Source organism: Chinchilla lanigera, unplaced genomic scaffold (assembly GCF_000276665.1).
Source record: "Chinchilla lanigera isolate Chin_1 unplaced genomic scaffold, ChiLan1.0 scaffold00046, whole genome shotgun sequence".
Classification (NCBI taxonomy): Eukaryota; Metazoa; Chordata; class Mammalia; order Rodentia; family Chinchillidae; genus Chinchilla; species Chinchilla lanigera.
The window spans coordinates 963,630-990,534 of record NW_004955447.1 but is presented as its reverse complement, the minus strand read 5'-3'; the positions used below and the strand labels follow the sequence as shown (position 1 = coordinate 990,534).

Genomic DNA, 26,905 nt, shown 5'->3' with positions numbered 1-26,905 from the left:
CCCAGGTAGTTATCTGATATCTCTGACCTTCTGTTTGTGGCTGAAAAGCTATGATCATGATTGCTCTGCCTATATCAGTAAGTAGGAAGGGGCCATGCAACCATAGTCAACAGATGCAGAGCGTTAGCACCCATGCACCCACTCACGTGAAAGGCTTTGAGACACATTTCATAACCTGAAAAGATCAAGAAAACAATTTCCCCTTCATAGTTTTCACTAAGAGGGAATTTAAAATACCTTTATTTCAATTTGAAAAATCTCAATCAAATGAATGATGTGATTTAAAATAACAAGAAAATTACTGGAAAACTCATTTGACACTTCCATTTTTAAGTCTAAAGGGTGCAGAGAAACTTCCAGCAGATGGCAGTACACTCACTGTGGACGGGGCAGAGGACAATCTGCTTAACGCACCTCAGAGAACATACACAACATGTACATACTACATAACAGTATACATAACATATATACATAACAATGTCTTAATGTTCAGTGCAATGATGTGCTTAAAAATATTGGGGGAAAATAAAGGGAAGCTACAGCAGATCAGTAGAAAAATTGAGTTTGAAAAGGTGAAACTACAACCAGTGCTTGGGCAGTAAGAAAAATGTGAAGCATCAACATTCCAGGAAGTCATGTGTTTGACACTAAACAGTGCAAACCAAAGTGCATCTACTCAGAACTGAACATCTTTGCCACAAGAGCCCGTCCATTACCTCTGAGCAGGCTTTCCACGAGGTGTTCAGGGTTAAGCCCAGAGCCCTTTTTAAATTATTCGCAAGAAGGGGTAAACAGAATATTAATTCACTTTTCAGGTAACCGTGAATTCGGTGAGGTTGCCAGTGATGTGAAGAGAGGAAAAAGGTAAAATCAAATCAAGTATTCCTTTCCTTGAAAAGAAAATTCCTTCCAGGTTTGTTCCCAGACAGGACAGTTTCTCCCAGGACACTTCCCTGGCAGGACAAGCTGCCCCACTCTGTCTGACTAGCTGATAAAAAACTTTGTCTGGCTTCAACAAAACACACTCATTTTTCCTTCAGAAGGGCAGATTAGGTCTTGAGAGAGAGCAGAGAACAGTGGCTAAGAGCAGGCCTTTGCATCCAAACAGCCTGAGCACAGTTGTAGCCATGTGACCTTGGGCGTGTTATTTAGTACTCTCATGCCTCAGTTTTCTCATCCGTAAAGCAGAATAATTACAGAGCTGTCCTCTTAAGAATGATAGAAGGAATAAGTGAGCTCATATATGTACAGTGCTTGTATGGTACCTGGCCTACACAAATGCAAAAAAAATTGTTAATCACAATTATTGCTATTTTCATGTAGAAGCAAATGAATAGTACAAATTTTTTACAGTACAAGGGATTAAACCCAGGTCCTTTGTTTTTTTGAGAGAGGGTCTTGCTAAGTGCCTAAATTGCCCAGAGTAGGCGGAAACTTGAGATCCTCCTGTCTCAGCCTGCACAGTGCTGAGATTACAAGCATGCACCACCACTCCTCGCCATACTGTCTCTCAAACTTTACAAGTTCTAAACAGTCAGTCCCACACTTCATATTTCTTTTACTTATAGTACGTGGTTATTTCCCAACCTTCCAGCTCTTCCTCCCTCAACTCCAACCTCACACTAATGACTGTCTATTAATATTCTAATAAATATTTACTGAACAGGTGCTCCAAGCCTGATGTCCTGGGGTAGGGAACTGATTAGTAAGAGAAGTTCAGTCTCTGTCATTATCAATCATGTACTCTAGAGCAAACCTTAACTATGTTAAAAATAAATACAAAAAGACATGCAGTCAAATTCATTTGAGATGAAAACAGGTGCTATGAATAAATAAGTCTGACTGACAAGATAGTGGAGGCGAGGGAGAGGAAAAGACAGGTCCTGCTTGAGACTGGGTGGTCAGCTGGGTAGGGGAACACTCTACGCAGGAAGGACCTGGAGAAGCTTGGGGAGGGGCCCTAGCAAAGACCAACGCAAGGGCAAAACCTTACTCACATGGCACAGCTGAGTAGTAAAACACGCTGCCATTAATCCTCCGTAAAATCCTCCTCCTCCCCTTTCAAACGCACTAATCCCATCCTTCTTGCCACTTTCTGCAGCAGCTCTGGAGTCCTCTTTCTTGAGTGTCTATAGTTGAATTGACCCAGCTGCCTCAGTGTCCTGAATCAACTCATAGTGTTTGCCTTTCATGGTCATTTCAACTCTTGAGCATGAGCCAGCAGTCGCATGATGCCAGATTCAGTGAACAAGTTGGCTGAGGACACACTGCAGTAAAGCCTGCCAATCCACTGGGTGGCACTTGGTAACAGCATACACTGTATTTTTAAACACACCTTGGGAAGATACTCATGAGGAAGGACTTCCAGAACTACCTCAGAAAATGGCAAGAAAAATGGGGTAAGTGAGTTAGAAGCCAGGGGAATATTCTGAGGGAAGTGGATAGCAATGTATCTTTTACTGTAATAACTTTTTAAGTATGTTTAAATTTAATCACACATTGTATATGAGAAAACTCCCAACCATGCCCAGGGACATTTTTTGTCACTGCTGCATAAGGAAAATGAGACTCAGAAAAGCTGTGCCTGCACAGGATTTCACCAATGACCAGAAGCGAAATGCTCATGAGCTTACATGCTGCAGAGCAGTGCCAGCTCCCTTCCTCAGCTGCCTTCCCTGTCACAGAATGAGTCTTTCCTCTAAGACCATTTCCCACACCTTGCATTTGCTCCAAAACATCTACTCTCCATGTCCCTTATTCAACATCTTCCTTCCTATAGTTACTTCTCCTTGTTGACTAATATTCTCTACTTTTCTTCATGAAAAATAATTAGCCTACAAGGCTTACAGTGTTTCATACTGTTTACCAGTTTATCCTTCAATCATTCTGTTCTGCTTCTCCACCAAGATTCGCTCTAGTCTGCAAGCCGGGGTTCTTTCAGGTTTTGTTTCTTGGCCTTCATCCCTTCCCACATGCATTCCCTTCACCAGGAAGTACAGGTTGAGGAATTCCAAGTGTTTATCTGGCACTGGGTCATCCCTTAGGCGGCAGAGCCATGTGTTAGGCCCCAGTACCAGGCCTATACACCTCAAACTACACTGACCTTCTCCCTAAAACATGTTGCGTTCTCCGAATAGCCCATCACAGGCAAGGACTAAATCATTCTGATTTCTACCTCTTCTTTAAGTATTAGGGTCAACCTGTTATCAAGTCCTGCTGACATCTCTTGAATCTCTCCAGCAGCTTAGAGTCCACTCAACTCACTTGGACAGCTGCAATAACCTATTAATACACTTACAAAAGTCTGCATGTGGGAGATTTAGCCCACTTGAGTAGTTCTCCAGAAAGGAAGAGTATTATGAGTCAGATGACTATCTTCAGTAAGTCTATCCCTTTATGTTAATTATGCTTTATACTTCATTTAAGCCTCAAAGGTGTTTGGGAGGACTGAAAATAGGCACTCCGCAGCAAGGCTGGGGAAACACTTGTGCTCTTTGTAAGAGTGGATTCACACCCAAGCCCAGGTAGAACTCCCTTCCTTCAAGAGTGAGAAAGACAATCCCTTGAGCAGGCTGAAAGCACTGCTGTGTTTTGGGTCCTGGCAAAGACACATGCTGGAGTGCGCCAGGAAAGGACAAGGTCAGTCTGGTATCTGTAGTTGAAGGAAGAATGTGTAAGTTGTAGGACAGGAATTTGGTGGAAGAAGCAGAGGAAAATTCGAGAATAAACTCAGATGCTAAAGTAAAAACGAAAGGGTCACCCGAGGCAGCTACACAGTGTGGGCAGTTACATTAACTGAACTTGCAAGGTGAGAAGTGCTTCTAGCATGGTAGTTCTAGGACAGTGATGGCAACCTTTTAGAGACAAGCACCCAAACTGCAACCCTAAGTGCACTTATCTATCACAAAGTGCCGACACTGCGATTAAACCTCAATATGAAGATTTAGTTTTAAAAAAACAACACAAACATTAACATCTTTTGCCTTAAAAGAAAAATAAACATGTGTACCACAGGTTCGCCACCACTGGTCTAGATATTCCTGGAGAAGTGTGTATACTTAGTAAGAGTGTCCTGAACCGACCTATGCTTCTCGTGGTCTGTGGCTGCAACCTGGTGTGTTCCATACACCCTGGAGAAACTGCAACCATGTCTAAAGTAGGCAAGAGCGATGCATAGAACAAGGAATCTGGATGCAGAGAGACAGAGCAGAGCTCACTCCTGCCTCTAGGCCTTGGACTCTACCTATGTTCACAGCACATCTGTGCTCCAGACCATTCTAACACACCTGGAGTTCTCTTTCTAAAACACACCAATAAAGCCACTGACTCTCTTTAAAACTGTTCAAAGAGCCGGGCATGCCTGTAATGCCAGCACTCAGGGGACTGAGACAGGAGGATCACTGGAAGTTCGAGACCAGCTCAGGCTACAAAGTGAACTCAAGGCCAGCCTCAACGGCATAGCTGAGACCCTCTCTTAAAAAGCCAAAAAAATAAAGAAACCAAAAAATCTGTTCAGGACTCCTGCCAGCATCAGCAAGATAAAATCCATGCCCCTTCGAATGGAACATACTTCGAAGTAGGCTCAGCTTCCTTCCAGTCTCCTGCTCTGGTATCTCCCCGAAATACCCCTCTGTTGCACCCTGCAGACAAACCTCTAGCACCTCCACAGACTGCAGGAACCACACCCTCAGCACCTCTGTCGCAGCCATTGCCACTTTCTTCCACATGCCTTCCTCTTTCTAAGAAGGGGCAACTCACCCCCTCAAATCCAACTCTCTAATTGTATGTCCTCCATGAAGTCCTCACTGGCCACGGCACTATTGGCCAAACTACATTCTTTCTTTCTCAGTTCACACTGGCACAATGTTTTGAGGCTGATTCTTCTGAAGGAACCATCGTACTGTATTACTCTCACTTGTCCATTCACTGATTTCACCTGCCAGAATCAGAAAGTTGTGGAAAGTAGCTAAGTTTCATTAATCTTTTGCTTCCCAAGAGATCTATGAGGGCTGAGCTTTCAAAGAGTATGAGTGTAAAAAATGCCTAGTGGACAGATATGAATTCCAATTCAAAAGCAGATTCTAAGAATAATCTCCCCCCAAAATCTGCTGTGAGATTTGCTTGGGCTCCCAAACACACATATTCGCCAGAGAAGTCTACCTTAAACCTTGTCAATGCCTTTGAAACATACATCCAGAAACAGAAGGCAGTGCATCAATTTCATCATCGTTAATTAAGCAGCAACCACATATATTTCCTAACAAGTTCGCTGTGCTTTGTAAGAACCACAGTATTTTTGTGGAGTGGATATTTTCCTCTAAAGATACTGAATAGGGAAGCTTCATTTCTTATCTACTAGTTGCTACTAGTTTATTCCCCATTGTAACTAGTCAGTTTCAAAAGAAAAAAATAATTCCTGAATTTCTTATTTATGATACCTTGGCAGATTGTTTTCTTTTAAAATTATTTTCATCAGTACATGTTTGTAGCACATGTAGTTTACAATCCCTTGGGGAGGGAGTACATGTACATAATACAATGTTTCTTTTTAATCCCCTTCTCCCGCTCCTCCTTTAGTTCCCTTTTCCTCCTTTTCACTCTTGTTGATATTATTAATCTTAGCTCATGTTATGGTATAGAATGTTTACATCATTAAGGTTATTAGGCTCCTGTACATGGCACATCTGTATTTTGCTTACTTCCCCTTTTCCTCCCTCACTCCTCACCCTTAGTCTCTTGAACATCTCTTTCCCCTTGTTTTCTTTTTTCTTTTCTTTTCTTTTCTTTTTTCTTTTCTTTTCTTTCTCTTTCTTTCTGATACTAGCTAGAATTATTTTAAATGATCATTTTAAATGTTATTTATTTTGTCAAATGTTATTTATTTTATTAATGGTATTCATTATTTTAAATGTTTTCACAGTTCTCAGCCAAAGACAAGGACACCTGCCATGCACCACAGGCGGTCCATGGGTGACAGGGAAGATCTCCACAATGAAAGCAAACAAGCTACCCTCCTACCAAAAATCTGCCTTCCCATCCTGTCAGTGACTCTTAAACGGATGGCTTGATTCAATCCACAAGTCATTAGGGTCTCACATAAATGACTTGGATGATGAGACGCAGAAGCTGGTAAATGGAAGACCCTGGCAAGGTTTGTATCTGGCAAGGGACAGGGCAGAGGCTTCTGCTTTGTCTTGAGACACAGTGAAGCTGGGGGGTTAGGAGTCCGAGCTCCAGGCAAACACATCTGTCAGAGTGTGTCCCATGGACACATATGAGCAATCCCATGCTGGGAACACACTCACATTCCCCAAAGCCCCCTCTCCTCCTTTGTAAACCAATGAATACATCTTGGTTTTAGGAAGTATTGAGTCCACGATAAGTACTGAAGTCATAAAAAAATACTTGGCAGAGGACCAAGACCAGAACAAGCACTGAAATGTTTAGTGCTTTAAATGTTTAAATCTTTCTTTTGAATCTGGACCTAGATGATTTCAAACACTGTGAAAGATTTCATCACCAACAATGACTGCACAGTAGTTTTTCAGAGCCCATCTTGGCTACATAAGTTATACCCTTGTGCAGCAAAACATTCATGCCAACAACAGTGTGGGCCCCCGAGGCTCCCTCTCCCAGCCCGTGGGTCCACTCACACGTCCTACCGCTTCTACCACACAAGCCAGGCAAGCTGGTGTATTTTACGCATGGACTGGGCAACAGTTTTCTAACCTTCCTTTATTGTCATAAGTGAAAATGGTAAACAGAAAAGCACTGAAAGAAGCAAAGAACTGACAAAAAAAAGTCACATCTTCAAACAGCATCACAAAAAGGCATGGAACAGAGAATGTGAAAAAGAAAAATGCTCATGCTGCACAGAGACAGATGAATGAGGGTCAGCACTAGGTGAGTGTAGAGCAGCGAAGAGGATTCTAGCTTCCAATAAAAATTTAACAGGTTTCAAAAAACAGCATGATCTACAACACCAGCAGCTTATACTCTCTGCAAATCAATCTTCCAAATTTAAAGCGGTTTTTATTTGATCACTTTTATCAAATTTGATGCTTCTTATTTTAACCTGTCAAGAGCAAAAGTGTCCAACTCTGCAGCACAAGCTATTGGAGGACACTACACAAGATTTCCAGTGGAAGCAGATTTTGCAAACTCTAGAGTAATGCTGGCGACCCATAGCACTGCATGTTATTTTTTTTTTAAGACAAAAGATGTCATTGGATAAGTTGCTTTTTCTAAACAAAAGCCTCAGTATTCAAGTTTAATTGCAGTGTTGGCACTTTTCGATAACTAAGTGGGCTTTGAGTTGCAGATGGGGCACTCATCTCTAAAAGGGTCCCCATGACCGATCCAGAGTGACTGGCATTCTTGATCAAACATTTTTAAAGATCTTCATGCAGAGGTGATGTCAGTATATTAGCTTTCTAAAACTAAAATTTTCCTTTCAAAAGTTATTTAAATCAGTCTTAATTGACTACATAACCAAACTTCTTCTAATTCAAAGGTCCCCTCTTTTTGGATCTGTTTGTATTGTGTTGTTGCTGAAATCCCCAAGGACCGGCAGAACACTGCCACCAATTTTTGTATGGAAATGTTTTATAAGTTTAAAAGATTACAGGTAATACCTAAATGTTGCTTGGTTTAGAGCCATGTGCATGCTATAATAAAATGAACTAAATTTCATAAACATTTTTCGCTCAATTTTTTGGGAGGAGTTACCGGAAATTGAACTCAGGACCTCGCATTTGCCAGGCAGGAGCTGTGCCACTGAGCTAAATCCCCAGCCACTCAAATATTTTTAATACACTTTTAAAATCAAATCATAGTTTCCCTCAAAATGGAATATCTCACATCATGTCAGCCTAGTTCAGTCAATTAATAAAGACCTCCACAGGGTAACAATGCACAGATGGGTATTAAATGTCACAGAACTTTATGCCAACCTTGAGACTTTTCAAATACCCCTTTACTGAATTGTAAATTACTTGGGGATGATCTCAGATTTGAAGTGCATTCAAAGAATAGCTACAATTCAACTCATAATGATTCTTGCTTTCTTTCTTTCCTTATAGTTTACTTAACAAGATCAATTCATTTAGAATTATAAAATTCTTAAATCAACAGTCCTAGAAAAATAAGAAGAAATGTATTCCGTTAACACATTTCCATTTCATTTATCTTCTTTCCATTATCCTACTTTAGCTTTGGCTCAGCCCTCAACAAATCTCTCCCCAACCAATGTAGTACCCAGAAGAGGCTTGCTTTTCTCTCTGGACCACTCTCTGCGTAACCACCAAAATTCTGATTCTCAGATCAGACCTTGTATTCTCATATCTAGAAAATCCAGTATATGCTCCTTAGCACAGCATTTAAGGTCTACTACATTTGACCCCACCTGCTGCTCCGTGGGCTAGTTTCCCCTCTGCTGACCTCCCCTCCACCAGGAAGCCCTGTGGAACAGCGATTAAGAGACGGGTTATAAAATCAGAAATTAGGAGTGCGTTTTGTCACCTCCCTAGCTGGAAGTGTGCTTAAGTGGTGCTTGCTGTCAGAACCCTAATCTCAAAACAAACAAACAAACAAACAACAACAGGAAGATCAAGAAACAACAGTAAAACAAATCCCTACAGTCTAGCTTAATGCCTAGCTTCTGGGTTGATTACAGAATTAGTGAACATTTTGTTGATTTTTAAAATTGTTTTTTAATCTTTCAAGTTTACAAAAACTTAGACACTAAATCCCAGGAAGAAACATGGTTTTTCTGAGTTCACAGGAGCCAAATAAGGAAAGACAGTCTCACCTTCCTAAGTCCCAGGTTAACACTCCATCACTTCACAATTAATGGCTGTGCTCGTAACTCATTTTCTAAAACATCATGACATCTACATTATAGTGTATAAATGTCTCTTAATAATCATATGCTTTTAATTCCTTAATTTTTATAATTGTCCCATGTATTTATCTTTTCTCTTCAACTACCTATGAGTTCTGTGAGGACAAGGGGGCTCACAGCTCCCGCAGCCTCCACCGTTCTGAGCACCAGCTGGAAGCCTAGGGAATCTCCCGCTGACCGTGCCTGAGGGCAGGAGAGAGCCGCCCAGCAGCACAGTAATGAAGCAAGTGAGAACAGTCTCTGATTTTAATGATTTAGTTAATTTAGAAAATAAAATTTGACCTAGACAATTCAAATGGCATTGAATGTGCACCATGTGCGTGCAGCAGTATACAGCATGGGACTTGCAGTCACTCAGGAACTCCGTCCAACAGCCCTCCAGGCCTCTCCTAACGCATAGGGGAGGAGCCTGGAGAAGACAGCCATTGCCTAGGAGCAAGCCCATATCAGGTCACAGAGCAAGACAGGGGAAGTCAAGAGTAGACAGGATTTGTAGAATGCGGGAAGACTGACCCTCTTTGCATGCTTACTGTCAAGCCTACTAACTTGCTTAATGTATGTTGTCTTCATAAGAGGAATTAATGCCAGTGAATATATGCTTGAATTACTGTACATTTTCATTGCACAATGATACTGTCTATGTACAGTTTTCTAAACTGACATCTCAATGAACAAAAATATATATAACAGATAGGCTTAAATGTTAGAAAAAAAAGAAATCAGGATTCATGAAATTGAGTTTTTATTTTCCAGTATAATTATATGAAATCTGTTCTTAGCACGGTAAATGACATAAATACCCAAAGTACTTAAATTAAAACAAAAACAAAGAGAAAAAATTGAAATAATAGGATTAGATAATAAACTTACAAGACCAATACAATATTCTTTTTAAATGCCATGAAATAAAATATGTAAGAGTTCACCACTAACTCAGTTATCTTTTAGAGGTAGGTGGCCTATGATTCCTATCAGTTGCTCTCTGCTCTGAGTTTGAGGATGCTAACAAAATTTATTCCAAATATGAATAAGGCTCAGAAAAGAGAAATAAAGGACAAATTTTTTGTTTTGTTTGTTGAGACAAGGTCTTTTTTCTTTTTCTTTTTCTTTTTTTTTTTGTCTTTTTGAGACAGGATCTCACTATGCAGTTCAGGATGGCCTTGAGTTTACTTTGTAGCCCAGGCTGGTCTCGAACTTGTAACAATCCTTCTGCCTCAGCCTCCCAAGTGCTGGGATTACAAGCATACACCACCACACCTGGCATGAAGGACAAATTTTAAGGGCCCGTTAACAACTGCTGCGCAGCACTGTGTCAGCAGCTGTTTCCTCTGCAAATATATTACTGTCTGTCTTACAATGTTGAAAATATCACACATGCTCAAAAGCTCTATAGGTATAAATCCCTCTTCATCATCCCAGGAGACCGAGCAGTTCTGGAAAGAACTATTTCCCCCTTTACAATCCACACCAAAGTAAGTGGACAAAGTTTTGACAGTTCTGATTATCTCCAAAACAAAATGAAAATCATGATTTGTCTTCTAATTCCATCCCATATGGTTGTACAAGTATATCGTTTTCCCTTGATGACAATGGAAAACTCACTAATCAACCCAAAGAAACTCGTATTTCATGCTTTCTCTGAGTTTGCATTTTTGCATTTTAAACTCCTAGGTTCAAATCTGAATTCAGTGCAGTCATGTACACACCGGGGCTATCAGGCACTGGAATGGAGATATAGGTTTCCAAAGGACACTAACCAAGTAACAGAAGCGAATTAAAAAATTAAAAAGCATCAAAAAGGAGCCATGACTCACAATGTTCATCAGGGTGAGGAGGTAGTTTTGGACATGCTCCTTGCCATGGAAACGGACCACAGAGTCGTCCACTCCCAGCAGCACCTCGATGTTGTAGTCGTCTTCTCCTGCGTGTCTTCGGTGCCTTATGGTTTCATTCAGCTGCTGGTCAACGCTGCTGTAAGCTGCACCTAGATCAAGGCCTTCTTGATCGGGCTCTATTAAGACACAAAAGAAACCCAAGCATTCAGCCTCCCCAGTGGCCTTTTCATATGCTCTTAGAAAGAGGAACCTCCTCAGGAGCCCATCATTATAATCCAGAATCCCCCGACCTGATGCTGCTTTTTACTTCACTCCTTAAGTCATGGGCACATTCATCTGAGCAGAATGATCTACAAATTCAACAGGGAACAGCAATATTGAGGGTAGCATAATACCGTTGTCCTAAGAGCAGTGCCACCAGGCCAGACTGGGTAGTTCCTGAGGGTTAGGGTTAGTCCCTCCTAGCTGTATCCTACGCTATATCCCCCCAAAGGCAGTCGGGGAAGAGAACCAGGTGGATTCCACTACTGTTAAGTAGAGTTCATCAACAAAAGCCATGCATCAGTATGTTTATGATGCTTAATCTAAGGTACTATAATCGGGAAGTACTATATTGAATCACATTAATTTAAATCACTCCTCTCTCCAGTGACCTTCGTTTAAAAATCAATTTATGGCACAGGAACACAACTGTGCTTCATGATACAGTTCTTGGGCATCCTGGGTAATTTTATTACTTCTGAGTATGTTTATTTACTGAATGCTGCAAGGGAAAAAATGTGTGGTACACAAGGAATATTATTCAGTACATTTATGCACGTTTGCATTGGCCATCAATTGCATAGCAGGTAATTTCAGTTGCTATTTATCTGAATCTGTGAAATATCAAAACAAAAAGTCCATCAGAAAATGACCCATATACAAAGTAAAATAAAACCATACACATTTTTTTCTTTGTGCAGTTTAAGCGATTCAGTCATTTCAACTTTCCAAATGAACAGCTCATATATAAACACACACACACACACAGCACATGGCAAAGCGTGAGGCACATTATCAGGTTTTCATGGCACAGACAACCTACCTTCACGTAAGAATATTTTCATGAGGAAAATGTCTTTGTTGAATTAAGAACTGTACTTTGAATATTAAAATTAAAGAGAATATTCAAACCTGCTGGTATAAAGGACTGAAAGTACTTTCATCCAGGTTTTAATATTTTCTAGTGTTCCTTAAGGTCTAAAGCACGTTTGGCAGCGCTGACTGACCCAGGCTTCACACGGAGGGTTATTCCGTGCCGTTCAGGGCCACAGGCCATCCGAAGTCGTGCCTGACGCTAATAAATATCCACCGTCCTCTCCACCCTTCCGGGTTTTGTGAAGTGGAGGGGAAAGTGCCTGTTGGCCAAGGAAGGCGGACAGCCGACCTTCAGTCACACGGGACTGGAAGGAACTGAAGCACAGGTCTCAATGACACCTTTCAACCTTGCAGGCGTCTACAGCAACACCGCCTGCTGCCCCGCAGAGGTCAGCGGGGCTCTGCCCAAGAAGGCTGCACCATGGCACAGCCGCTGGCTCCTCCCTTGGCATTCTCTCCTCACGTCCACTCCATGGTGTGTAAGTAACTCTCAGCACCGTCCACATCTAACAGGAAGCTTTCTCCAAAGTCATCTTTGCAGAGCTGCGCACGCACAGCGGGGGTGGAGGCTACGCAAAGGCTTCCTCTCCAGCCTCAGGTCGCGTTCACACTCCAGAAGGAGAGAAGTGCGGCGCGGGTGTGCAAACAGGAAGTTCCCAGAGGAGCGCTCCGCTCTGATGGGCTCCTCTGCATGTCCGCGGGCACCGCCCCCTGTCACTGGCAGGGCATGAGGCAGAAGGACGGCCTGCTTGCTCTCACACCTGGGGTCCACCCTCTGCACCCCTCCTGACAGGTGGTCTTCTGATGGAGAATGATTTTGCCTTAGCGCGAGGAACCCGGGGAGGAAGCAGGGAGTCCTCCGGACCCAGAATGGCGTGTCCCTGCGTCCATGGCAGTGCCGTACTCTCACTCAGGACTGCTGACACCGAATGCCCTGCACATGCTGTCATTGTTACAGGCAGCTGATGTGACACAGCTTTCTTCACGCAAGTGAGTCTGTCTCCTCTGACTCTCACACAAGGAAGTAGTCAAGCAATCAGAAGCATGGGCTTTCTGATTAGACATAACTGCCTTTAAATCTTGGTAATATTGCTTTCTAACAATGTGATTTTGCTTAAGTTGCCAAACTTCTTCAAGCCTCAGTCTTCCTATCTGTAAAATGGGATTGAAATATCTATTTTTTTTTTTTTTTTTAAAAAGAGTTCCTGGGAAGATATGAGCTAATGATAGCAAAACCATTATGCACAGTACTTAGACATAAAATGCTCTACAAGTCGCATTCACTTGGTACTTAGGATGATTTTCCCTTTAAAAAGACCTTTCAATTTTTATTCTTTTTCTTTTTTGGTGATTAAAGTATTTTATTAAATTAAGTGTATGATCTGCAAATGGCTTTATAAGAAATTTTAAAAGCAAAATTATAAACATTTTCCATAAAAAGTACAAGAATTAAGAGCAAATTACATTTTTTTCTTTACAGCACAAATAGAAACATTTTGTTTCTGACACAACTTAAAATTTTATAATATATTCTCTAATAGGTACAATGTTACTTTTTAATAAGAAGTCTCAAGGTTCATTTAATTATTTATTATTAACAGATTCATCATTTGGACCATGAAAGTCAACTGTTCAACTTTAAGGAAAATAATAAACTTTGTCATCATATAATGAGCTTTTGATTTTTAAAAGCACTTTATGTTTTATGTATGTCAAGTTACATATTATTTTAATCAGTTATTTTAAAACAAAACTGAGAAGAAAGTCTAGAATCGGAGAAGGAAATCTAGGCTGCTGGTAACTCAGAAGCACAAGGATGGTATCTGCTGCAGAGCAGAGGAGATAGAGAGGAATCTACTCTTGGTTAAAATAAGGGTTAAACCTCGTGACACAGGCTTGTATAGTTAAAAACCTAACACAGAATTGGACCAGCTGCTTCCCAGACAGTGCTCATCCTCACCCAACACACACAAGGTGACCCAGAGAAGGGACAGGACCCAACCCACCTCTCAAGGAGCTGACCCCAGGAACACAGCTGATCTGTATTGTATGCTGGCAAACTATTACGCAGGCACGGGTCACTTTCACAATTGCTAGGTTTAGGTAGACCTATAATGGTGCTAGGACATTCCATTATAATGGTTAACACCTTTTCACAGCTTCAGTTTAACAGATGATGTACTCTGAGACAAAGCCTTAGATGCCTCTGCATCTACTCCCATCACCATCTCTAACCCTATGACTCAGGAAGAGGAACAATTTAAGGTGAACGAGCTTCAAATCACGTCTAAACTCTTGCACATCTACATCCCACTTAGGACTGAGAAAAACCACACAGAGGCCTTACAGAAAGGCAAGGTCAGGAAATAGGGCCAAGATGGTGACCTGTGCCTGTAACACCAGCTATTTGGGAGGCTGAGGCAGGAGATCCTATGTCTATTCGTAGCATGGGCAACTTAAGGAGACCTTGTCCCAAAGCAAACTGGTCAGGGATGCAGGTCAGTGGTAAAACACCCCTGGGAAAAGGGAGACAGAGAAAGAGAACGAAAAAGAATGAGAATGAGAAAGACAAAGAGAGGAGAAGAGAGAAAAGCAAGAGCAAGAGCAGAAAGGTGGCAGGAAGAATGAAGAAATGAGAATGAAGAAAAAGGGAGAGGAAGAGGAGGCAGAAGAAGAGAAGAGAGTAACATTTCATATTGGCTGGATGGCGAAGGCTTTGGATCTCTGCTGGACACTGTTGGCATCTGCTACTTAAGTGCTAAGGCTACCTAAAAGGGGTGGCTAAGTTTGGCAGCAGAGTATGATAACAGAATTAGTAGGAGATCAGGAAATTTAAGCTAGGAAGAGCCTGTTAACAGGTACGTGCTTCATGGAGCGTGGGAAGCCAGGGAAGGCAGTGAAGAGTGAAAACTCACCTTAGGAGTTACTGAAAACATTCGTATCTAGGAACTACTTTATATCCTTCTGTTACCCACCGGCTTTCCAACTGCTATATATGAATTTGCAGAAAAAGAATCATTTTAGTCCTATTTTATCAGAATTCATTTTGGTGGAACACATAAGTAATCCATGAAGTCACATTAAATTTAGCTATTTTAGCACTAAGTACAAGTTATTTTTGTGAAGGCAGAATTTTGAGCTTCCTAAATAGATGAAGCAAAATATAATCTACTTTGCTGCTTATGGAGACTTAGCCTTGACACATTTTCAGGATAGAATATAGCATGTTTTTAATGCCTAATCACATTTACAGGAAACCAAAGCATATGGTTGGTAAAATCATCTCCCACCTCAGAGAAAAGTTTTATGGGCTGAAAAAGGGCAGGCAACAAAAGGTAAAAATAGAAAGGTAAGTTCTGACTGCATTCTGAGTCTAACACAAAGGCATGTGGTGTTGGGCGACTCTCACGCCCATCAGGAGTTGTTCACTTGGTAGCCATCCTTCCCTTCGTAGTGAGCAGAATGCCAAATTTTTTTAAAATAGCAATAAGCTCAACTCAAAGTAGTTCCTAGCTTCTCTTACAACTAAAGATTATGTGCGACTAAGGATAAGCAAACAAAATCTAAACAGAACTGCTTGTAACCTGGGCACTTGTTTAGAGGGTGAAGCTGGTTTCTATGGAAGGTTTCCACAAAGGCTCCTCCAAGGCAGGCAGTTCTTCCTGGACAGCCCCTCTGGTCCTTCCTGCTGGCTGGGGCACGGCTATGACAGCAGGAGCTCTAGGAGCTGGCTGCAGAGTCAAGGCTCATGCTGAGTTCGGCAGTGGCCACACCGAGCCCGCCGGCCCGGGACTGTAGGGCTACGTGCCAGTCCCGGCTTGCCTAACTCTAGGCGTAGCTAACATGTGAGGGAAGATACTGGCATTGTATTTAGACGATGTCGGACGCATTCAGGGTGGTATGGCAGTAGACTGGCGTTGTATTTAGAAGGACACTCAGATGGGTCCTCTTTCCTATGTCACTTACTGTAGCCCTTGCATTTGTGACACTGGCAGTATTTAATTTTGTTGTGCTCCTACTCTCTATAAGGATGCAAGATAATTTTCATGTTAATAAGTGAATGATCATTTAAGACTTCACTAAAATACGTCGCAATCACCTTTCCTTGTAGTATACCTACTTTAGAATATGAGGAAGTTCCGTGTTGTTTTGCAATAACAATAAACATAGAATGAGTCTATATGTAGAAATCTAGTATTCCTTATGAAGAGAATACTGTTATGAAAATGAAGTCACTGGAATACCAGGAGCTAGATTTTCCAAGAGTAGGTGGAGATCCTATGATCAGAGCTAAAAACAGATGTGAAAGCCTGCAAATGTCATTTGCTAACATCAGAAGCACAGAGCAGTTAACTTTCACAGACCTTACTGTATTATCCAATAATGCTTTTTCCACTGATAACTGTTTAAAATTTAAATTAAAGTTCTCACTTCAAATAGGATACTGTAACAGTATCTCCAAATATATCAGGGCACTACTCTACCAAGGTATAAAATGTCCCTGTGAAAAGCAGTTGCGTCCTTTAGTTCAAAGAACTATATTCAGGCCAATATGTGAAGTCAATTTAGAAGCTATTCCTTAAAAAAAAAAAAAAAGACATTCCCATTTAATGAATACCAGTTTCCGGTGACATTTTCCCCCACAAGCTCTAGTTTTAAAATGCATATGTTTGCTTTTGTTTTCACTAACTACTTTAAAGGAAAATATGTGTAGCTTTCAAATGAGAAATTCTATCTTTTAAATTAAAAAGTAATGTTTTCATACATTGGGTTTGTGATCATAACCAAACAAAATGAAAAGATAACTTCATGTCAAAAGTATACTTCTGACTCTCAATAAAAATATTCTACATGTCAGTTAAGATGCTATGTTCAAATCTTTTTAAAAAACCACTGAAAGTATCTTAAACAAAATGAAATATATCAATTTGTATAACAAGGGGCTCAGAAGTAGTAAGATTTCTACGTTATTCTGTCAACTGAGCATCACAGAGCCGGCTGCTTCTACCCTCCTACATCCTGCCATTCTTGGTGTACAAACGTTGACTTTAGGTTAGTTTCGCTGATTGTTTCAAGACACCTGCACCAATTTTGGCAACACAGCCAGGTCAAACAGATATATCTTTCTGCACGTCTTTCTCAGGAGTAGGTAAGAATCTTTCCTGCAAGACCCCTTCGGCATTTAACTACATGCCAGTGACTAGAATCCAGTCACATCCCCAAGTAAAACCATTCATGGACAGTGTACGTCTCAAACAAACGGGACTGATGGGGCATCGGTCCCAGCCTCTCAGAAGCACATGCTTAGACGTGGGGGCCCTATTAAAAAAGAAGATGAGGCAGTGCTTCAAACAAGAGGGGAAATGGATGTTTTATAGGCAAACCACTCTGACAGATTTTTCTTTCAAATCCTGCTCTACCCCATTTCCTGGTAAGAATCTTCTAGTAGCCTCCTTTGTGCTTGGTTTGCATTAGTGTATCTTGGGTTTAATTTCTCCTGTTTTGACCTGCTTGCCTGGAATTGTGTGCAGTCTTTTGGCCTCTCAGTATCTTTAGAAAGGCATAGTCCTTCATCTCTCCATTAGTGTATTCTTATTCCCTCAGCCTCATGGAAACCATTTCTTGAATAAAATGTTTGGGTGGGGGAATGTTGTCAGATAAAATCAGTAACCATAATTTAACCAAATGTGTAAGTAGATCCCAAATACTAAGCATGTCCCAAATACTAAAACTATTGATTATTTGAGATTTAAAACTAAGTTATTACTTTTTGACTCCAGCTTTCTAGCAGTGGGGAAACCCTGTGTCTCCAAGAAGGGGATGCCGTTAGGGCCTAACCCTCCTCTTTCACTCCGCACTCTGCCCCATGAGGTCTTCCCAGGTTCAGTGAACCAGCGAACTACCATCACCCCATTTTCTTTTATTGCTTTTTTCCTTTTGGTTTAACACGGTTTGATATGAATTCCTGACATCTGAAACTAAGAAACTCTTGATGAATACACCCACCTTTATCTTTCCTGCTACACTCTGAACAGCCTGTGTTTTCCTTCTCAGCCTCTTCAGGAATTTTTTCTTAGGCCATCCCATCCCCCGAAGGACTCCACATTCTCTTTTATCTTCCAAATTAATCATTTTATTCTATTTAATTTTAAATTGAGGACTTCATTACCGGTAATCCACTGCCTAGCTTTTGTTATGCTTTTACAACTAAAACCATGAGGTTAATTTTCAAAGACAGCAGTTTTTAATTTTCACATTTTACTACTTGATATATTTAATGGCATTTCAACTAATATTTCTCTTCCACTTGACTAAATTACGTTCTTCCTTTTCACGTCTTTTGCAGTTAAGTTCTACAGAATCAAGGAGGAGAGGCACGGACACCGTTTTTGATTCACTAGGTCCCATTCACCGTCTTCATGCGGCTGTTAAAGGTTTCCTAAAAGCTCCACTGAGAGAGGAGAGCAAAGATTCCATTTCATAGCTGCAGTTTCAAAGCTCAAGTCATTTTCCCCAGTTCCCTCCTACCTGCTGCTTTATTAAGGGCAGAGGGGATCTTCTCCTCAAACCCTTCCAGAAATTCTATCTGAGCACACTAAACTTTCCTCAGGGGAATGACTGACAAAAATGTTCACAAGTCTGAGAGACCAGGCTCCCGGCATTTGCCATGCATTTGTTCCATCTTGTTTAAAGAACCTGGATACCTCTTGGCTTCCAGCAGCAGGAACTACAGAGCAGGGTGTGGAAAATACAACAGGATGAGAGAGAAAACAAAACAAGGCAAGGGGCACCAGTTTAAGTGAGGCATTGAGAAGAAGAGAGAGCGCAGAAAGCTTGTGCAGCGGGGTGAGCGCAAGATCCCACAGCTGATTCTGCAGGAGACCGGTGCGCGTGTATTACCTGTGCTGAGCTCGGTGCTCTGGACTCAGTCTGTCTCCTCAGCTTCAGGTACTGGAAGCCCGGTGCACGGTGTGGTGGTGAAAGATGGTGTGGCGGCCTTGAGACGCGGGGCTTGGGAGAAGGCACTGGGCTGGAAGGAGTCAGTTTCTGCGGCTCTCCACATCCACACATGGGCTCTGGCCCCGCAGCACGCGCTGCACCACTGCTGCCCTCCTAATGGGACGGAGCGCCAAGTGCCTCGCCACCACGGGGAAGGGAGCATCATGTCCTTGAGCCCATCAAAACGGTGAGCTCAAGGAATAAGGCCAATAAGCAGCCCAATAAGTAGTTAAGTACTTACATAGTCTGCCTTAGTAAGTACTTAAGCTGAGACCCGCTAACTGCCGCAAGGGTTCCCAGTCTGAGTTTCAGAGGGAGAGCCCAGGGAGACACTGAGAGAGTTCCAGAAGGGCGAAGCCAGAGCCAGAGTCATGCGAGATGAAGAAGGGGAAGGACTTAAGTAGTCTGCCTCAGATACCATGTGGTGTTAGTGATAGCCTGACTAAAATCACGAATACATTCCTATTTATATTATAAATCTTTCAGGAAAAGATTGCATGACATAATACCAGGAGAATAAGAATAGCTTAAGGTGTATGGTGAGCAGGCTTTCTACAGCGATCATGCAAAGATGCTCTGCTTTAATCTTCAAAATCTGTGAGTATAGCGAGCCATCACTGCTAGGCCTGCGTTATGTGTTGTGGCACAGCCTAACCTGTTCAGGTGGGACTCCCTTAGCCTGCGCCCTTAACAGCACAAACACTTCTCCAGCTGGCGGTAAAAGAGAAAGTCAGAAATGGTAACTCTGAGCAGGATGTCAGTGCTGCTGCCAGTTCTGAACTGGAGGAGCCTGCACGGCTGGACAGAGGTCCTACACTGAGGTCTCTGGTTGCTTGTGGTGAACTCTGGCCAAGAACCGGCCAGCAAATGGGGATCTCATGCCGCAGGATCAAGGACCTGAAAGCTGCCCAGACCTTGAATGATCCTGGGAGAGGGTTTTCCCCCAGGAGCCTTCAGGAAAGAGTTCGACCTGGCTGGCATCTTCACTTTGGCCTTGCGACGTCTCAAACACAAGTTGAAGCAGCTTAGGCTCTGACATATGGAACCATGGGCAGCTAGCGAGTGGGTGGTACTTTAAGCTGCTGAGTTCTGGCAATTTATTATGCAGAACAGATACAATGAGAACTGAGCTCTAGTTTCAGCTTCCTGTGATGCAACTGTATGACAGAGGCTATATACAAAGAGGCTAAAGTAAGAAACAAAGGAGGGGTATTCTTATATCTTACCCCTTTTAAAAAAATCATTCAACTTTGATAGTTGTTTCAGTGCTTTTATGTGGTAATTCTAACATTTCTGACAGTTCTGGGTTGGTTCTGACACACTGGTTTTGTCATAAGTATGGGCTGCATTTTCCTGTTTCTTTGCATTCTTAGTAGTTTTTAATTATCGGTCTGACACTGTGAATTTTATCATTTTGGCTGCTAGATATATTTGAATTCCTAAAACTATTTTTTGAGCTTTTTCTTGGATGGAGTTAAATTACTTGAAAACAGTTGGCTCCTTCCGGTCTCGCTTTTACAATCTACTAGGCATGGTGAGAGTGGTGTTCATCTCCCGCTGAATATTCACCACCACTGAGGCAGGTGTCGCAGCAGACCCTGCATGCAGCTTGGCCAGGGGAGTCAGCCCCAGTCCCAGCCACATGCTAATGACAGGCACTGTGACTTATGGTCATTTCAGGTGGTTCTTTCCTATGCTTTGTGCAGTTTTTTCACATGCATGCACTAATCTGCAGTGCTCAGCTAGCTGCTAGTGAAGCCCTTTATAGCCCTTCAAATTCTACCTATCTGGAGCTCTCTTTCCTCATACTCAGTAGCACAGACTCTGGCTTCCTTCATCTCATATGACTCTGGCTCTGGCTATTCCATTCTGGGACCCTCTCAGGGCTCCCTGGGTTATTCTGCCCTGAGCCTCAGACTGGTAACCCTTGAGGCAGTTAACTGGTCTCCTTTGAAGGTTCACCCCATTTCTTCCTCATCTCTCAGGATCACTATCATTCACTGCTTAATATCTAGTGTTTTGAAAGATGTTGTTTCATATACCATGTCCATTTCCGCCTGTTTTAAGCAGGAGGATAAATCTAGTCTCCATTACTTTATGTTGGCCCGGACCATAAGCTGAATTAATTTGATTTTGCTATGAAAAGATGGTGGCTTAGAAGCTTTTGTATTCTTCTGGTATCAACAACCTGACTTACAATTTTCATTTGTCCCTAAGTGACTTTCTGAACACACTTACTCAGACTTATGGAAGTCAGGTAATAATGAAATATTCAATGTTAACAGTGACAATCCTGTTTTAACAAAAATTACACTTTTGTGAGATATCAAGTCACCTTGAACATGCCCTTGCAGCAAATAGTATAATATGGAAGGGATATTCATTAAGGTTAAACAGCATTTAGTAAACTTCAAAAAGAATTATATTCATCTTTCTCATGAGAAAATGTGAATTTCTTTGTCCATAAAAATATTTGATCAAAAAAAAAAATCTGATCAGTCAGGTGTGATGGTGCACACCTGTAATTCCAGCACTTGGGAGGCTGAGGCAGGAGAATCGCTTTGAGTTCAAGGACAGCCTGGGCTACAAAGTGAGTTCAAGGCCAGCCTGAAATTCATAGTGAGACCCTGTCTCAAAAAGACAAAACAAAATCTGACCAAAGATATTGTATATGTGTTTATAGAAAATGTATCTTTCAAAAAAAAAAAAAAAAAAAGAAAATGTATCTTTCAAGGGTAACAACAAAAAACAAAAAATTAAAACCTTAGTAGTGCTAGGCAGGGTGGTACATGCCTGTAATACCAGCTCTGAGGAGGCTGAGGCAGGACACACATCTATGCTGTGACATCTATGCTGTGAGCTCAAGACTAGCCTGAGCTGCAAAGTGAGTTCAAGGCTAGCGTGAACTGCACCTTGAAACTCTGTCTCAAAAAGACCCGCAAAAAAGAAACCTTGGTAAACACAACAGGTATTGCCTTACAACCCAAAGAATATGATGTTTGAGATATTCACTAAACATATTATGCCCTGAGTGTTTCAGAGAACTGGGTTTTTAAAAATCATATTTAGGTGATAAAAACTGAGGTTAACTTTAAGAAGTTATCTTATAGAGGTGAGGGCACCACACAGATTTTATAAGTTAGGGTTCCCTATGAACTCTTAAAATCAACAAAAGTGGCAAAAGTAGGATGAAACTACTCACTCTAAAAGAATGACCTTGTGGCAGATTATGTGGCACAGTGATGACTTATTGTTTCCACGGGGTCCAGCACATCTAAATTCACCTTCCTCCCTTCCTCCATCCACCTGTTTTCAAGTATGTCTTAAGCACCTTTGTAGCACGCAGCCTGATCTAGCTTTTACAAACAAAATGTGAACAAGCCCAGTTACTTTCATTAGAAAAGTCTCAGCTGAAAAGGAGAGAACCAGTTTACTCGACTCAGCAGAACCTGAGAATATTCTGAGGCACTGACCTCTCTGCTGAGAGATGCATGGAAATCAGACAGGGGGACCAAGGGGAAGGGCTGTCATGTAATGAGCACAGCACGTGCGGAAGCTGGGGAAATACTGAAGCGTCAGGGAGACAGAGCTCCAAAAAGGACGCAGCAAAGAGGAGGTAAAGATTTGGGCTGAAAGACACTGCTAAAGAAGGCAGAAGGGAGATCATGACGACTTTCAAGTTGTTTACAGATGGCTGTCCTGGCAGCTCTGTGTCATGCTGTCCCCAATATAAGGATTAGTAATGTGTCTGTCCCCTCTCGGATGTATTACAGTTTGGCCTCACTGCTTCAGAATGTGAAGGCAGGCAGAATCTCTGCGATGCTTTCCTGTGTACATGATAGAGCCACCGCATATGTGGGGCTCTGCGGCCTGGCCGTGGTGATGTGTTTCATTACTTGTGGAAGCCACAGTGACAGATACGGTCATCTGGCAGTTGCCACCCAACGTCTGTGCCATGCATTTGTACAGGAGGTGGAGAGGCATTCCCAACGGGCCTGCAGCTGAAATGCCCCAGGGGAATTTGGTTAAGGCAGACAGACGAAATCAGGTGTGTTGGGAGCGCTGGAGTTGGTTGTTGGTCAGGCATGTGAGGGAGGGACAGAGCCAGAGTGCCTCAGGCAGTCAAGCTACCTCAGTATTGAAAAAAGTATCCTGCTTGGACAATTACAGTCTTAGTCGCTAGGCAGCATTACCTCTCCTGATACTAACTTTGCAAGTGTATAAAATAAAGGCCCCTACTGTTGAGGTCAGTCCTCCCACTCCTCGGGCAAGAGGTAACTCCACCTGATTCCAGCTATTGTCTCTTGTCTTTATTTTCTAAATCCTCTCTCTGTTTTCTTCCGGGGACCACCGAGAGACCACTGACTCCCACACAGGTGTGACTTGAGACTCTGAAGAGGTGTGCGTGTCCCAGAGACACTCGAAAGAGCTGGGCTTTCTGTTGCAGGGCTCTAGGTCCAGTTGCCAGCTATGTAGAGGTGGAGAGGAAGGTGTGTTGGCGGCAGCAGTGGTTTGCTGCCCTTGGATGACGAGGGCCAGAGGCAGATATCTCGTCCCCCTCCCTGATTCTGGCGGCAACAGCAGCAGTCCGGGTGGCCAAGCTGGGAAGGAGTCTTGGAGCCCAGGGACAGCGGCTATGGCTGCAATCCTTCTCGAACTTTAATGTGCACTTAATCCTTTCTATTAAATCCCTTCATGCTTAAAATAGCTAGTGTGGTTTCAATTTCCTGGAAACGAAGCCTGACATATATATGGTAAGTGATTTAACAAACTGGACCTCAGATCCACATCCATATAGCACGAGGCCTGAACTATTCAACGACCTGCAAAATCCTCCTGCCTCTCTTTCTACCTTTCTGATTCTTCACTGTTGTGGAGCCTGCTTAATACTTTTATTCTCTTCCTGTATCTGCCAGGAAGTGCATATAAATGGCCTCTATCTTACAACTCCATATAAATGTTTTACTAAGAACGCTATTAATATAATATTTAGAAAATGTATCTAAAATGCATAGCATGTGCACAAGGCAAAGATTAGAGTTCATTCATTCATTGAACAAACGTACTGAGCACCTTCTAGGCACCAGGGGCTCACAAGTAATGTTTTACAAACTCTTTGAGCTAGTCCAAGCCCTTGTGTAGACAAATCATTCCCAGAGGTATATGTGTCTTTGTTTGGTTTGCAATGTAATACATATACTCCTTGACTTGCAGATGACTCTCCCTGCCTCCTTCCAGTCTTGTCTTCATCAGTGTAGCTGCTTCTTTACAGAGGTTAACCCGAGTCAAATCAGAATTTCTTGTCCCTTCTTTCTAGACCACTTTTCCATTTCTATCCCATTCTGCTTTCTTCAACAGTGGGTCAGCACACATTCTCTCCACTGAAATGACCTCTCAGCATTTGTCACTTAAGTTTCTAACAGTACGAAAGTAATATTATCAAAGAGAACAAATGAGTAGGCCTGGGATGCAGCTCAGTGAGGAACACTGGCCTTGCTTGCAAGAGGCCCTGGGGTCTACACTCAGAATCACAAAAGGAAGGGAGGGGAAGGGAAGAGGACCGGAGGGGAGAAAGTATTCATATCCAAAATGTATAAAATGCTCCTGGCAAAATAGTAAGAACAAGGTACTAGACAACCCAATTTTTAAAAAAAGTCCTAGACATGTGCTTTACAAAAATAACATTCTAAGAGCCCATATATATATGATATATATGACATATATGATATATGTAACATATCTATCCAATAGATATAATTTCTCAACATGGTTAGACATCAAGAAAAATAACATTAACAAATTAAAGCCAGATAAAACATATGCACTACTATGGCTAAAATAAAACTGGAAAATAAAAACTGACATTACCAAGCATGAAATAAAATATGATCAACTGGAACTCTCACACACTGCAGGTGGAAATGCACACAAGGACAGAACTTTTTAAAATCACTTGGCATTATACCCTAGAACTGAATGTATGGGTACCTATGGTGCTGTAACTATTCTATGTGAAAAGCAAACAGAAACCGGTGCATATGTAAACCTACCATAATACATACTGAAGGACATTCATAGCTATTTATAATAGTTGAAACTGGAAAACACACTGGGTGAATAAATTACTATCAGTTTCCCTAACACAATAAAAGGAACAAATTTCTAGTACATTCAAGAGAGAAGTCACTCGGTAATAAAAACAGTATAAATCAGTTTAGACCTCTTTGACAGGTTAAGTAAAAACAGCCAGAAGAGAAGCATAAATTCTACACCATTGATTACACATATGAAACATATAATATATTAAATTTATGAAATGGCCAGCTACACTATGTTGGCAGAGACAGTGACTGCATTTGATGGGACAGGTTGTTGCTACAAGGTACAATTCAGGATGATGAAAAATTCTGTAATTTAATATTCATAATGATTACACATAAAAATTCATTGGGCTAAAAATGTAAGATTTGAGAATTTTCCTGCAAGTCTACTGTAAATTAAGAAAAAAAAAAAACTACCAAAATATACCCCAGTGTTTAAATATGTATCTATTCTACCATTGATCATTGATTTATGCAATTGTGGCTAGAATCTCCTAGAAAAGATATCCCCCGTCCTCTTAAATAAGTGACTTGATAACAAAAATGGTTTAAAGTTGACTTCCTAGGGGTAGAATGTCTGGTTAACAGTAAGCCCCGCTAGCCTACAGAGAACATACGCCAGAGTTTCACCAACAATGCCTATGAAATCATTCTTCAAAAGATCTCTCCTCCTCCTCCTGACACCATGGGGCCTACTTTGGTATTTACGTATGCTAGATACTCCTTCATTATATTTTGTAGGTCTTTAAATGAAACCAGTTTTCATTCTAGTTAACCTTAAGAAGAAAAGAACACAAGAGGAAACAGTTTCTCTAGAGCTCTCTTGATTGAGTACCAAAGGCCCAATTCTTAGGGTCTGCATGCAGATCCTAGACCGTGCCAAGTTTAGAGCAGGGCCCTGGAGTCTGAATTTCTAGACACTCCCTGGTGGTGCACGAAATACTCGGTGTACAGAGTTCATTTACAGCACCCTGTTCTGTATCATAGCATGGATGGTTCATTTCAGCTAATCTGCTTGTTTTCAAACTGTGAAGGATCCTAGCCTGGACGATACAGCATAATACAATAAAGAATAAACGGTATACCTTCATATCCTTCAAAAACATAAACATTTTATGTGTTACTTAAATAAACTTTCCTAGTTGCATCAGGAAAATACTATTAGTCTAGGAAATAATCTAAGAAGGAAAGTAACTGAAGCAATGTCTTTCCATATTAGTTAAAAATTATCATGTACATAAACTGATTTTTCAAGGTAAACTCTTAACTTAAAAGAAGTTCCTCAGACTTAGATAGGAAACATCTAAGTCTGCTAACATATAAATTCAGGGTTTGATGTATGGAAACATCACACAGAACCCCATTAATATGTATAATTATCATGTGTCAATATAATTTTTTAAAAACTAAATTCAGTCACCACTCCATAAACAATAGCAATAAAAACAACAACAATTCAAACATAAATGGATTCAATAATTTTAAAGGCCAATGTGTATTATTAAAATGTAGCTGAAAGATTATAAACTGAACTTACTTTGGCTGAGGAAAGGCAGAGAGATATAAGTTTTTCCAAAAGAAATAAAAAGAGAAAAGAATACAAGAACAAAATTTAAAAATCTGAGAAAACATGGAGGAAGAAGTTATCTGCAATTTAAAATCAGACATGAAAAAAACAAACAAAGAGCTAGATGTTCTGCAATTTACAAAAGTAGCACTAACATGTTATTTCCTGGGGTCTGTCCATCATATGCCACCACATAAAGCCTGTGCTACCTACCTGTCTGGACGGGGACATTAGTCTTTTTCAGAATGTTAATGCATTCAAAAGGAAACTGATGTGTTCAGGTAGAACTTTCTAGATAACTGCATTCTCAGAAGGACAGTATTAAAGTATTTTTAATGCTCCAGGCTCTTTTTGTCAGCCCAAG

The 26,905-nt window shown here is 41.4% G+C and overlaps 1 protein-coding gene across 1 annotated transcript in view; it reads right to left on the bottom strand.

The window, feature by feature from the left end:
- The window catches only part of Adamts3 (ADAM metallopeptidase with thrombospondin type 1 motif, 3), a gene marked incomplete at its 5' end in the record, with an annotated part of 233,149 nt that overhangs the window by 45,901 nt on the left and 160,343 nt on the right, over positions 1 to 26,905 (bottom strand). The window contains 1 exon segment of the mRNA XM_005392768.2: positions 10,717 to 10,913. Coding sequence (XP_005392825.2) covers positions 10,717 to 10,913 — 197 coding nt within the window.